The sequence below is a fragment of the Microcaecilia unicolor genome, chromosome 11 (assembly GCF_901765095.1).
Source record: "Microcaecilia unicolor chromosome 11, aMicUni1.1, whole genome shotgun sequence".
Classification (NCBI taxonomy): domain Eukaryota; kingdom Metazoa; phylum Chordata; class Amphibia; order Gymnophiona; family Siphonopidae; genus Microcaecilia; species Microcaecilia unicolor.
This window is the reverse complement of record NC_044041.1, coordinates 165,158,890-165,172,568: the sequence shown is the minus strand read 5'-3', so window position 1 is coordinate 165,172,568 and position 13,679 is coordinate 165,158,890. Positions and strand designations below refer to the sequence as shown.

General features: G+C 41.8%; 1 protein-coding gene across 1 annotated transcript in view; it reads left to right on the top strand.

Annotated features, from left to right (window-relative positions):
* DHX34 (DExH-box helicase 34) overlaps positions 1–13,679 on the top strand; it is an 89,557-nt gene that overhangs the window by 48,634 nt on the left and 27,244 nt on the right. The window contains exon 14 of the mRNA XM_030219286.1: positions 3,354–3,533. Within this exon, the coding sequence (XP_030075146.1) occupies positions 3,354–3,533 (180 nt within the window). The remainder of the gene's footprint in view (positions 1–3,353; positions 3,534–13,679) is intronic.

The following is a 13,679-nucleotide window of genomic DNA, read 5'->3' as shown; positions in this document are numbered from 1 at the left end:
TAAAACCAGCGCTTGTCCATTTTTGGCCTGAGACCTTACTGCCACCCATTGACTTAGCGGTAAGGTCTCGCACGTTAACCGGGCAGTAATCATCACTGCTCGTACACTGCCGATTATTGCTGTGTAAGCGTGTGTTTTGGACGCATGTCAGAAATTACCGCCTGGGGCACGCGGTAACCGGGTGGTAGTTCCAATTTGATGCGCATTGTACGTGCGTAGGTGCCTACACGCCTTAGTAAAAGGGCCCCAGAGGCAGGCTGAGGTTGGTCCAGAGTATCCTCTTCAAATGGTGAAGATTCTACACCCAAAACCATAAGAGATGAGACGTAGGCTTGTATTTTAAAAGCATTTCCCCATATAAATAGCAGCATTTACATGTCTAGATCACAAGCACGTGTAAGTGATGATTTTAGAACGCTGTTTACACATGGAGATCACCAGGACACTGAGATTTCAAGAGGGCAAAACTCTACCTTCTATTCCCCATTTTGCATTAGAAGTGCATGTTTGTGTTTTATAAAAAAGTTTCCCTGTTGAGTTTTCTACCAGCTCAGTGGTACACAGAGATTTTAAAAGCAAGGAGTAATTGTTAATTTCCTCCTGTAACAGAAAAAAAACCACTAAAAAACTGCTGCCTCTCTACTTAACTGGCAGCATTTTTAAGTGTAGTACCAGCACTTACATATGGAAGTTGCAGAATCGCCACTTCCAAGTGCCAGCAGTTACATGAGGAAAATGGAGAGTTGATGTTGCTCTTTTAATTCATATGTAAGCTTAAAAACTCTCTGCTTCCACTATACGTACCAGTAAATAAACATGCACTCCTGCACAGGTGTATATATATTTTACAAACAGCTCCACATTTGTAAAATATTCTCCACAAGAAATGAGCACACCCCGACTTGGATGTCTCAGTCACAATCTCTATGACCTATCTAAAATAAACATCTTAAGAGCCTAAAAAATGTTTTCGCTGCAAGCAAGCAGCGAAAGAGATGGAATATAATAAACATATTCAAATGCTTCAATGATATAAATCAGGCACAACGGCCAAACATTCCTTAGAGTAGTGGTTCCCAAACCCGGTCCTGGAGGCACCCCAGCCAGTCAGGTTTTCAGGATATCCACAATAAATATTCAATATGCATGAGGTGGAGGTAGTGCATGCAGATCTCTCTAATGAATGTTCATTGTGGCTATTCTGAAAACCTGACTGACTGGGGTGCCTCTAGGACCAGGTTTGGGAACCACTGCTTTAGAGGCAGGAAAGAAAGCCAGCAATCAGCTGGGGTTTGTGGTATTGTATTACTACTACTACTTAACATTTCTAAAGCGCTACTAGGGTTACGCAGTGCTGTACAATTTAACATGGAAGGACAGTCCCTGCTCAAGGAGCTTACAATCTAAAATACAAATGTACAGTCAATCTGATAGGTCAGACAGATTGGGGCAGCCTATATGTTCGAAAGGTTAGGTTCCAAAAGCAGCATTGAAGAGGTGAGCTTTAAGCAAGGATTTGAAGATGGGTAGGGAGGGGGCTTGGCGTAGGGGTTCAGGAAGATTGTTCCAGGCATAGGGTGAGGCAAGGCAAAATGAGCAGAGCCTGGAGTTGGCAGTGGTGGAGAAGGGTACTGAGAGGAGGGATTTGTCATGTGAGCAGAGGTTACGGGCAGGAACGTAGGGGGAGATGAGGGTGGAGAGGTAGTGAGGAGCAGCAGACTGAGTGCATTTGTAAGTAAGAAGGAGAAGCTTGAATTGTACGCAGTATCTGATCGGAAGCCAGTGAAGTGACCTGAGGAGAGGGGTGATATGAGAATAACGGTTTTGGCGGAATATAGGACGTGCGGCAGAGTTCTGAACGGATTGAAGGGGGGATAGATGGCTGAGTGGGAGGCCAGTGAGGAGTAAGTTGCAGTAGTTGAGGCGAGAGGTAATGAGAGCGTGGACGAGAGTTCGGGTGGTGTGCTTAGTGAGGAAAGGGCGAATTTTGTTGATGTTGAAGAGGAAGAAGCGACAGGTTTTGGCAGTCTGCTGGATATGCGCAGAGAAGGAGAGGGAGGAGTCGAAGATGACTCCGAGGTTGCAGGCAGATGAGACGGGGAGGATGAGGGTGTTATCAACTGAGATAGAGAGTGGAGGAAGAGGAGAAGTGGGTTTAGGTGGAAAGACGAGGAGCTCGGTCTTGGACATGTTCAGCTTCAGGTGGCGGTTGGACATCCAGGCAGCAGTGTCGGATAGGCAGTCCGATACCTTGGCCTGGGTCTCTGCGGTGATGTCTGGTGTGGAGAGATAGAGCTGGGTGTCATCAACATAAAGATGATACTGGAAACCATGAGATGAGATCAGTGAGCCTAGGGAAGAGGTGTAGATAGAGAAGAGAAGGGGTCCAAGTATTGGGCAAGTAGAAGAAACTGGAGACAAACCTCTGCAAAAATTTGCAAGCAAACCAACAGCAGAAGTGATCCAGGGAATGAAGAGCAAACGAGAGTTCACCAAAGACGATTTTATTAAAAAGGGAGCCGAATTCTCCTGCTAAGTGGGTGATAATTTGCAGACTGGCAGAACTACAGTACAATAGAGCAATGAAACAGAAACCAAGACCGCAGAATGGCACCAGTAGTTTATATTTATTTTTAAATTTTGTTGCATAATGTTCGGGTTGCTATTTGAGACATTTTAAAGTTAATATGCAGATTTATTGATAATAGTTCTGTACAAAACTTTTGCATATATATGCCAATGTTAATATAGTACTACGGAAGGGGGGGAGGGGAGGGGGGAAGGTTAGAGGGGAGAAATACAAGAAAAGTTGATGATAGCAGTTCAGCTGTATTAGTACAGGTTTGAAATGTTTATGGCCAGAGTGATACTGATGGGCATGGAATTGTTTTGTATCTGCATTCATCAATAAAAAATTATTAAACCTAAAAAGGGAGCCGATATGGCCAAGTTTCAGCTTGCCTTCATCAGGGCAATATAAATTAAAATGAAAACAAAACCAATAAAAAATTACACAAATTATAAACAGATCATCACCAAAGAAGAGACAAACAGCAAAAATACATAAAAGAGCTGAATGGTCCCTGGCTTCTGTAATAATCTGTTTGTATTTATTTTGTATTGTGAATATCCTCAGTCTTTTTCTCATATCTATGGATAAATATTCATTCTACCCTTCTCTAACTTTATCCTTGTTTAACATGGAAAAACTCATGGATGTCTGTCTTGTAATCCATGAGTCTAGATGGGAGTCCAGTTTCCAGGTCTGCCTGTCCTAGACTGAAGTTATTCAGTAAGTTAGAAGGTTAGGGTCCATATCATTAACCCTTGTATGCCATTTTCTCTTTAAAAAGGCAGATTATAGCATTCACAGGCTGGCTGGAGTGGAGATGGAGAAGCTTTACATAGGGCCACAGACTGTCCCCGATAACTCCTGTCTCCCAGGAGTGTTTCCCAGCACCATGATGATGAAACCTGACCACATCAAGGGAGGCTATGCAGTCACCAGCTTCTTGACCTATAACTGTCTAACTGTAAGTACAGGTGAACAATAGACTATTGAAACATTTTTTGTTCAGACTTTTAATTGAAAAAGAAAAGACAGTTACAACATATGTAACAGTGTTAAGAGTATAACACAAAATAAAATAAAAATCACTGTAAGTCATATATCTACACCTAGTAAATCATATATTATGATAAATGCAGTCACATCCAGGTATTATTGACAATTAGAAGCATTTACAAAAATCATCCAGTGGCATAGGAGCCAACTTTTCAAAATTATTGGGGGTGCTAAGCCCAATGGAAATCATCCCTCCCTGGACCCATACAAGGAATTTTCTCAATATTGGGGGTGCTTAAGCACCCACAGAGTCGGCTCCGATGTCCAGTGGTGCCTATATTTCCTTTTTAAGGCAGCTGCAACCTCATATTTCTGCAAAAGGTATAACTCACTCCACAGCTCATACATGGAGTTTTAAAGTTGAGCTAAAAACCTGGCTCTTCAGACAGGCCTTTGGAGGTGCAGATTGCCAGATTGAGCTCTAACCACCCCCCCCCCCCCCAGCTGCCTTTTCTTTCCCCCTCTTTCCCTCCTTGTGTGTTTGCAGTACTTTACTATCTTTATTTATTTAGGATTTGCTCACACCTTTCAGTATCTTAAATGGTGTTCATTTCCTTTTTAATCTAATATGGAGGAGTGGCCTACTGGTTAGTGCACAGGTCTTGGCATCCAGAGGTGGCAGGTTCAAATCCCACTGCTGCTGCTTGTGACCTTGGGCAAGTCACCCAATCCTCCATTGCCTCCAGTGTACCTGAATATAACTCACCAATATACTAATATAGTATGGATTGCCAAAGCTATCGTGTCAAAACACTTGACATGCTCTGTGGAAAAGATTGACTGCAAGCTTAATAAGGAGCTCAAGATAACTATTTGAAAAGAAAAATCTATTTGGAGAGAGAAGATTTTTGAAAAACGATCCTAAACTGAGTCCCAAAATTGGCGAAGATTCATGCAAAAAATTATCATATGTAGTAATGTGCCAGTGTACGTAGGCCAAGACCAACATGTATTTGATACCCCACCAGGAAGTTTTTATATTTTAAGCAGTGTCCAATGTGCTTTATGAAATTCTTTTAACACGAAGACTGAGTGATTGCCGCTGCTAATGTTGAAAAAGCGATTTTGAACAGATGAACTTCCAGTCTAGTTCTGAAGAAGATGAAGATACAGATAGATCACGTTCCCAGGATTTTTCTAATCTCAAGTAACTAACAAAATTTATGAGTCAATTTTTTTTTAATTATTTTATTTATTCATTTTATATTACATTTATGTTCAATACAAAAATGGGAAAGAAAAGAGAAAATATAAATTAAAACAAACATTACGGAAAAATATCTTTGTTAGTCCACATTATTATCCACAATTGGGGGATCCAAGATCAGGAAAACTATCTCAAAGAAAATAAGAAAAACACGGAATGGTTAATCTTACAATTCATATTTTCTGAGGGAGGAAGGTTAATCGGTAATTGCAGCCGGTACAGTGGTAACTTAAAGGAAGTTGCTGCAGAGGGTTCTTCATCTGTTCTTTTAACTCCACAAACTCTTATAATTTCCTGGGTTCAACAAATAAGTAATCAGGAAATAAAACACTTACAAGGGAATCGCTCTAGGAAGGTCCCACCTAGGGCAATGATTCTTGGCTTAAAAGCCAAGAGTTCACACCTCCTAGTCTGCGATTCCCTTGATATGTCAGGAAATATATTTATCTTTGAACCCAAAAAAACTATCAGCCATATGTCGGAAATACAATTTCAAAACATTGTTCCTATCTAAATCAAAGGCAAAAGTCACAAATAATATAACTCTATATACAGGGTATTTTAGGAAAATTTATCTTTCTCAAGTTATTTTTCCTTAATTGGTTCTCCAGAAGTTCCAATTTTTTACAAGAAACATAATTGGCCTTCATTACCAGACTAAATGATTTTCGTAGAGAAACCATTTCCGAAATCAAAGTCTTTATTATTTTATCTTGGACTTCCACTTTGTTAGATAAGTATTGATGTAATCACATATTTATTCCTAAAAAATTTTTGACATCTGAAGAAGAGAGTTATTCATACTCTGCAGCACTTCCCATAGTGCGTCCACTGTGACATTGTCTGGCTTCACCAGGTCCAATTTCTCCACAGAAACTGCTCCAGATATCTTCGGGGGGAAGAGCTTACTCTCCAATACCCCAGTTGGTTTATTATCCGGAGTCAATGCTGCGCCAGGACCTCCTCGGATCGCGTGAAAATTCTAACCCACTTCGGGCGTTTCCACTGTCGACCTCCAAAGTGAAGCATTACTGTTTCCGGGTCTTGGAGAGGTCATGCCAACAGGGGGACTCAAAGTCACTCCCTCTCCACTGAGATTCGGCAATAAAGCCTTGCTGTTCCCCGAAGCAGGAACCGATATCCCCGACGTTATGACCCCGAATCTCTCCAAAGTAGACTGAGAAATGGTGGGAACCCCAGCCGTGTTCGAGGAGGACAACACCACGACTTTGCCTTTCTTCTTCCCCATTCTCTGGGGAGTGCGCCTACTTCTTCAGGTATTCTGGTGTAAAACGGGAACTCAACTAACGTATATCCTCCCTTGACGCCATCTTGGATCCTCCAGTTTGGGACACTCTTTGGTTTCTCCTCAGAGGCCTGTCTGATATGGATAACCCTTCAGCATAGCCCTCTGAGTCATTGAAACATGGAAACCCCTCCACCACTTACAAGGTGGTGTCCCTTCGGAGGGGATGAGTCAGTTTAATAAGTTTATAAAATTTAAAAGCCACTTTTGTCATAGTCAACAATAAGCTATAAACACTTTCCATTTCCGAAATGCGTGGTAGATTCGCAGTATCCAAATGTGAAGCAGTTGTACAATGATGAAATTGGTACCAGAGAAAACCATTAATATGGTTTCGCCCCAACTCAATGATTTGAATTTATCATCTTACTAATTGAGATGCAGACCAAATTGCTCCCTGGTGCCACAAGTCCAATTAATTATCATTCTTAAAAGTTGAATTCAGCCACAGGGTTATATCCAGAGAACCAGTCCAATGCATTAAATGTTTATTATTTTTTAGTTGGATTTTATTATCAACATGTCATATGAAAATGCATATCCAGACATTGACGGGAGAGTAGATAACGAAAAAGGGAAATCCAAGCCGCCTTTAACAAAACCCATCTCAGAGTAGTTGAATCTGTGGCCGCAGTCAGAAGGATGCTAGGCTGTATAGAGAGGGGTATAACCAGTAGAGAAAAGGAGGTGTTGATGCCCTTGTACAAGTCGTTGGTGAGGCCCCACTTGGAGTATTGTGTTCAGTTTTGGTATGCGGTTTGCATAGCAAGACATATGAGGAGAGACTTGATGACTTGAACATGTATACCCTGGAAGAAAGGAGACAAGGAGTGATTTTATACAGATGTTCAAATATTTGAAAGGTATTAATCCACAAATAGCCTTTTCTAGAAAAGGGAAGGTGATAGAACTGGAGAACATGAATTGAAGTTGAAGGGAGGCTGACTCAGGAATAATGTCAGGAAGTATTTTTTCACCGAGAGGGTGGTGGATATGTGGAATGCCCTCCCGTGGCAAGTGGTGATAAAAACTGTAACTGAATTCAAAAATGTTTTGGATAAACATGTAGGAATCCTGTTTAGAAGGAATCGATCCAAAGAAGCTTAGCAGAGACTAGGTAGCAACACTGATAATTGGGAAGCAAAGTCAGTACTGGGCGGACTTCTATGGTCTGTGCCTTGATTGTGGCTGGATAGATTTGGATGGGCTCGAATGGAGCTTTTCAAGGACTTCAATAACGGCTTCAAAAGTTTCAGAACAGAGACAGTGCCTGGCAGACTTCTATAGTCTATGCCCTGAAAATAGCATGGACAAATCAAGATCAGAAAAACATATGCTGTATCACCTCATACCTTTTGTAATGAATTTATCTTCTCAGGCAGACTGGATAGACGGTACAGGTCTTTATCTGCCGTCATCTACTATGTTACTATATTCCTAACCCAGTGTACTGCCTGAAATAGCTGGAAGACTTGATGATAAGCCTGAAAATCAGGAAGGATGTACTCCACCTTTGTCCTTACTCAGTTTTAATTTTTGATAGGAAATGTGAGGACTCTTACTTTTCCATAGAAATTATGGGGTAAATATTCAGCCTGCGGCGGTGAGTGTTTTGCTGACCTCTGCTACCGGCATTATTGCCAGATATTCAGTACTGGGCCATGTCTGGGCTTCGGCACTGAATATCCATTTTTTTTGTGGAGCCAGCTGAACGCATAGTCCGTTAAGTCAATATTTAGCACTTTAAGCGGCTGTGGGTTACTGCATAAAGGTAGGACTGATTTTTATGCAGTCCCATTTATGTAGTTATCCTGGCCAGATAAATGCTGACTATCAATACTTGAATGACCAAGCGCTGACTCCGTCCCTGGAATGCCCCCGAAATAACCAGTTTTTACTTATGCACTGACTGCTAATTTTCAGTGGTGATAACCTGTTAAGTGCCACTGAAAACTAGTAGGTAACCCTAAACAAGTGATTTAAGTTGTCAGCGGCTGTTTCTGGCCAGTTAAATTGCTTTGAATATTGACCCTTATGTTATAGAAGGAAAATAAAAAAGAAATGGGGATCATGCTGAGAATGAGGTTAAACTTCAGAGTTAGAACCATTTTAATGACTTCTAGATATCCCAACCGAGAGAGTTTGAGACCATTTCAGTAACAAATCTCTTGCCAATTGCTCTTGCCAATGGTATCAAGAAATCTACATTTAATTTGGTTTGTCGATGGTTTTTACCCAACGGCGGCCCAACCATTAGTCTGCCTGAGGTGGCACTCTTCTGAGGCAGCATCATCCCCTCCATCCTTCCTTCCCCAACCTCCTTCCTTTAACTTATCTTTTCTTTTCTTCTTTTTTAAAAGGCGGCAGCGATAGTGGCAGCAGTGATACCCATAGGCTGCCCTGCCGCTGTTCCTGGCCCCTTCTCTCTACTGCGGCCCACCTCTCTGACATAACTTCCTGTTTCCTCGGAGGCAGGCCGCAGTAGAGAGAAGGGACCAGCGGCAGGGCAACCTATGGGAATTGCTGCCTCTGCCTTTTGGAAAAACAAAAAAAGAAAAGGTAAATTCGGGGAAGGGGGGGGGGGGGAGATGTCAGATCGTGGGGGGGGGGGGGGGGGTAGCTCATTCCTCGCCTCAGACGGCAGATTGTCTTGGGCCACCCCTGCTTTTACCATACTAGGCACTTAGTTATTTTAACTTATCAGGTTCCTAGACAAATGAGAATTGTGGTCAATGTTGTTCAAATACAAAAAGAATGAGTGGCATTACTGCTGATTTGTTCCAATTGATTTTATAACCAGAGAGCAAGGCGAACGATTCTATACATTGAAGTAATGGTGTAATAGAGTAAATATCCAAATACAGTATAATATCAGCATATATAAAGAGCTTATAATTTTTATACATAATACCTTGTATATCTAGTGCAAGTGGCTCTAAAGCTAGCTTGAATAACATGGGTGAAAGTGGGCAACCCTGCTTGCAAAATAATTTTATAATGTGTCTTGTCTGTGTGCATCCATTAAATGGAAAATCCACTAAATGGGAAATCCTGAATCTATTTATCTTTGATGTTAAAAATTGTGCCAAAAGGTGTCTAGATCGATTGTTCTCAGTATAGTACAAGGAGACTTCTTTACCCAAAATAGTGTTATAGTTATATTTCAAAGATTAGAGTTGTAGAGTTGTTATCAAAATATTTATCTTCCAGTAATTTAATATTGTGTTCCATTTCTGGTAATTTGTGTTTGTTCTTTAGTCTTCCCAGCAGAATAATTGATAATTGCACTCTAAGTATGGCTTTATAAGAATCCCACCAAATATGTGTAGGAAAACTTGGTATTGGGTTATGAATAAAATAGTCTTCAGAGACCGGTCTAATAAGAGGAGAAAATGAGTCATCTTTGAGCAAAATTGAGTTAAAACACCGGAATGAATGAGAAACCATTGTAGATATCCTATATAATAATTTGTACCTCCAATGTTCTGTGGCTGGCTGGGTTCGTAACATCTCCTGACGTTAGCAAGCCTCCAGCGTTCCCTTCCCTCTCACTGTCCCGCCCTCGCGTAAAGACGTATTGATGTCAGAGGAGGGTGGAACAGTGAGAGGGAAGGGAACGCTGGAGGCGAGCTGATGTCAGGATGTTACGAATGGAACGGAAGCCAGCCAGCCAGCCAGAGGACGTTCAGGTACAAAGCGCTGGACATGGAGGGGAAGAGAGAATCGCGGGGCATGGAGGGGAGGGCAGGGCAGAGGAGAATCGATGGACATGGATGGGAGGAGAGGAGAGAATCGCGGGACACGGATGGGAGGACAGGGAAGAGGAGAATCGCTGGACATGGAGGGCATGGGAGGGGAGGGAAGAATCGCTGGACATGGAGGGGAGGGCAGGGGAGAGAGAAAAAAACGCTTACACAAGAGCCTTCCTAGGGCCTGTTTCATTGTTGACGAAACGGGCTTGGTTCCACTAGTAGTTACAGAAACAGCAGTGACCAGATTGTGATTCCATAGATTTCTGAAGACTGCAGTAGAGGAGTTAATGATTTAGGTAAAAGAAAATATAGTCTCATACAAGCTTTGATATGGAGATGAGAAAAAGGTGTAATTAGGACTCATAGGGAATTTTAGTTTCCAAGGGTCATTAAGGCCCAATGAATACTTAATAAACTGAATGACTTGCTGAGATTTGGTTTGTCTGCTGGGATATTCAGAGTTCCTATCTAAAATTAGATCTTGTACGTGATTAAAATCCTTACTTAAGAGGAGGTCATGTGGTGCTATGATTGAGAGAGGACGCAGGGGCTGAGCTCTCCTGGTCTTCCCACTCTATTCTGCAGGTTTATATTTAGTTTGTTATTTTTATTTTAGTTAAAGTTGGATAACGGAGTGGATTCTGAGCACCGAGGAGCATGTTTTATATAGCTGTGCTTGAAGTATGGCGTCAAAAACTGGACGAAAAGGGAATGAATGGGTTAGAGGAGGCGAGGACAAGATGGCGATGTCGGCTAGGCCTGCCGATGTGGGACTTAGTTCGGCTTGGATCTCAGAGGTGGCAGCCAAGGTGACTTCAGTTATGGAGGCCCTTTTGGATCGGAGGCTTCAGCCTATTGACAACAAGCTTGAAAGACTACAATAACAGTTTGATAATATCAGCCGGGATTTACTGCAGCAGCAGCAGCAGCGGAGGATCGAATGAAAAGCCTAGAAGACACGTTTGCTAAACTACAAACTGTGCTTGAAAAGTACGAAGAGAAAATGGAGGACCTGGAGAACGGATCCAGGAGGAATAATCTGCGACTCGTTGGCCTCCCAGAGTCTATGGGGGAACAGGAGCTTATTGGCAGTTTTGGAGAACTGGCTTTACAGGGATTTAAAACTGCCTGAATACCAGGGATCTTTGCAGATCGAGAGGGCACACAGACTGGGGCAACGCCATCTCGGTGCTCCTAGGCCCCGAGTGATCATCCTCCGAGTTCTTAATTATGCACACAAGGTTTCCATTTTGCAGGCACTTCGCAGTGGTAAACAATTAATCTACCGAAATCATAGAATTTTGTGCTTCCAATTCGGCTATTCGGCTAAAGTTGGGGCAAGGCACAGGAATTTTGTGCCTTTGTGCTCCCAACTAGCAGCCAGTAAGATTCGGTTTGTGCTTCATTACCTGGCGAGATTAAAGGTGACCCACGCTAGTAAAGTTTTGTTTTTCGACACTGTGATAGCTGCAAAGGAATTTGTGGATGGTCTTCCAGAGATGTCGTCGGCGACTAACTGAGGCTTGAGCCACAGCTAAGGGACTATTAACTCTTTGGTGTCTGGCATGGGTGGCTTGTTTGTCATATTGGACAGTATGTGGACAGTTTGGATGTGATGGGGCACCTGGCTGGATGATTAACCTCAGGGTTACTGAAGAGGCTGTGTGGGTAGACTTGTATTATGGGGCACTTTGGATATGTTGGGAAACCTAACTGAGATCTTGCTTTATTTATTTATTTTTATTTGTTACATTTGTACCCCACATTTTCCCACCTATTTGCAGGCTCAATGTGGCTTACATAATACCGTAAAGGCGTTCGCCAGTCGGTTGATAACAAATACAAGGTTATGTTGTGGTCGAATGAGGTAGTTGTGTATCAGGTACCATGAAGGTCGGAGGGAGTGAAGATTGTGTATTGTCCAGTACGATCATTGGTTATGCTGTGTTGCTGGGTATGGGGATTTACGTTGGATCGGTGGGGTAAGCCTTTTTGAAGAGGTTGGTTTTTAGTGATTTCCTGAAGTTTAGGTGGTCATGGATTATTTTCACAGTTTTTGGGAGTCCATTCCATAGTTGTGCGCTTATGTAGGAAAAGCTGGATGCGTAAGTTGTTTTGTATTTGAGTCCTTTGCAATTTGGGTAATGTAAGTTTAGGTATGATTGTGATGATCCGATTCTGTTTCTGGTTGGTAGATCTATGAGGACTGTCATGTATCCTGGGACTACGCTGTAGATGATTTTGTGAACCAAGGTGCAGATTTTGAAGATGATCCGTTCTTTAATTGGGAGCCAGTGCAGCTTTTCTCGGAGGGTTTTAGCACTTTTGAATCGTGTTTTACCAAATAGCCTGGCAGCTGTGTTTTGGGCGGTTTGGAATTTTTTTGCGAGTTTTTCTTTACATCCCGCATAGATTCCATTGCAGTAATCTGCGTGGCTTAAGACCATTCATTGTACAAGGTTTCGAAAAATTTCCCTAGGGAAGAAAGGTTTTATTTGTTTCCACATTGAATAGAACATTTTCTTTATTACGGGGTTTACTTGGCTCTCAAGGGTAAGGTTGCGGACGTTGATATGTAACGCCCTTATTTTTTTTTTCAGTGTGAGTGTGGATGTAGTCGCGTATCTCATTTTTATGAGTTAACATGCTTGCATATTATATTTTTAATTGCAATATAAGCACATGTACACTATACAACTTTACTTATGCATGCTGCAGACAGTATGTTATAAGAAGAGGGTTTTTTTTGTTTGTTTTTTTTGAGAGAGGAGGTAGCCATTTATCTCATTTTTTTATGTGTTAATACGCTTGCATACTATTATATTTTCAATTGCATGTGGAAGTGTAACATATACTTTGTGGGTGACCGTAAGCACATGTACAATGTACAACTTTACTTATTCATGCTGAAGACAATATTTTATAAGAAGGGGTGGCTTTTTTTTTGTTTGTATTGTTATTTTATGAGCTAACATGCTTACATACTATTATATTTTCAAATGTATGTGGAAGTGTAAATCATGCTATGGGGGTGAATATAAGCACATGTACAAAGTACAGCTTTACCTATGCTTGTTAAGGATTATATTTTATAGGAAGGGGATTCTTTTTTTTTTTTTTTTTGCATGGGTGGAGCGGGAAGGGGGTGCTGAGTGATCTGCCCCTTAATTGGGTCTTAGAGGTGGTGGATGGGGAGGGATAGAGTTATGGAGTTGGGTGAGGGAGGGGGAGGTAGGGAGGAAGGTTTTTTTGGGGGGACGTATTGGGCCAAGTTGGTATGTTGTTACTGGTTGGGTTTTTTCTTGAAGGGACAGGGGGGATTGGGCGGAGTACTGGTGGAGAGAGTAGGCCGGGGGAATGAACGGGATTACACCCACTTTTCTAGAGCGCATAAGACACATTCCAGAATAGATTATCTTTTGGAAGAACATCCGTTTTTCACAGAGATTATTGATGCAGAAATAGGGCCCACAGAAGTTTCGGATCATGCCTTGGTGTGGTTCCAGTATCGTAATAGGGCAGATGATAATCAGCTGTTTCGATGAAGTTTTCCTATTGAATTATATCAAGACCCACTTTTTCAGGACTATATCAAAAATTAAGTGGGTGGAATATAAATCTTTTAATGATGTTCATAGGGAGAATCCAGTATTATTCTGGGACACAGCTAAGGCTGTATTAAGAGGAGATATAGCGTATTGTGTAGCCAAGTGGAAGAATCGAGATAATTTCTTTTCAAGCTGCAAGATAGAACTAACAGGTCTTCGTAAAACTGCAGGACCCGCTCGC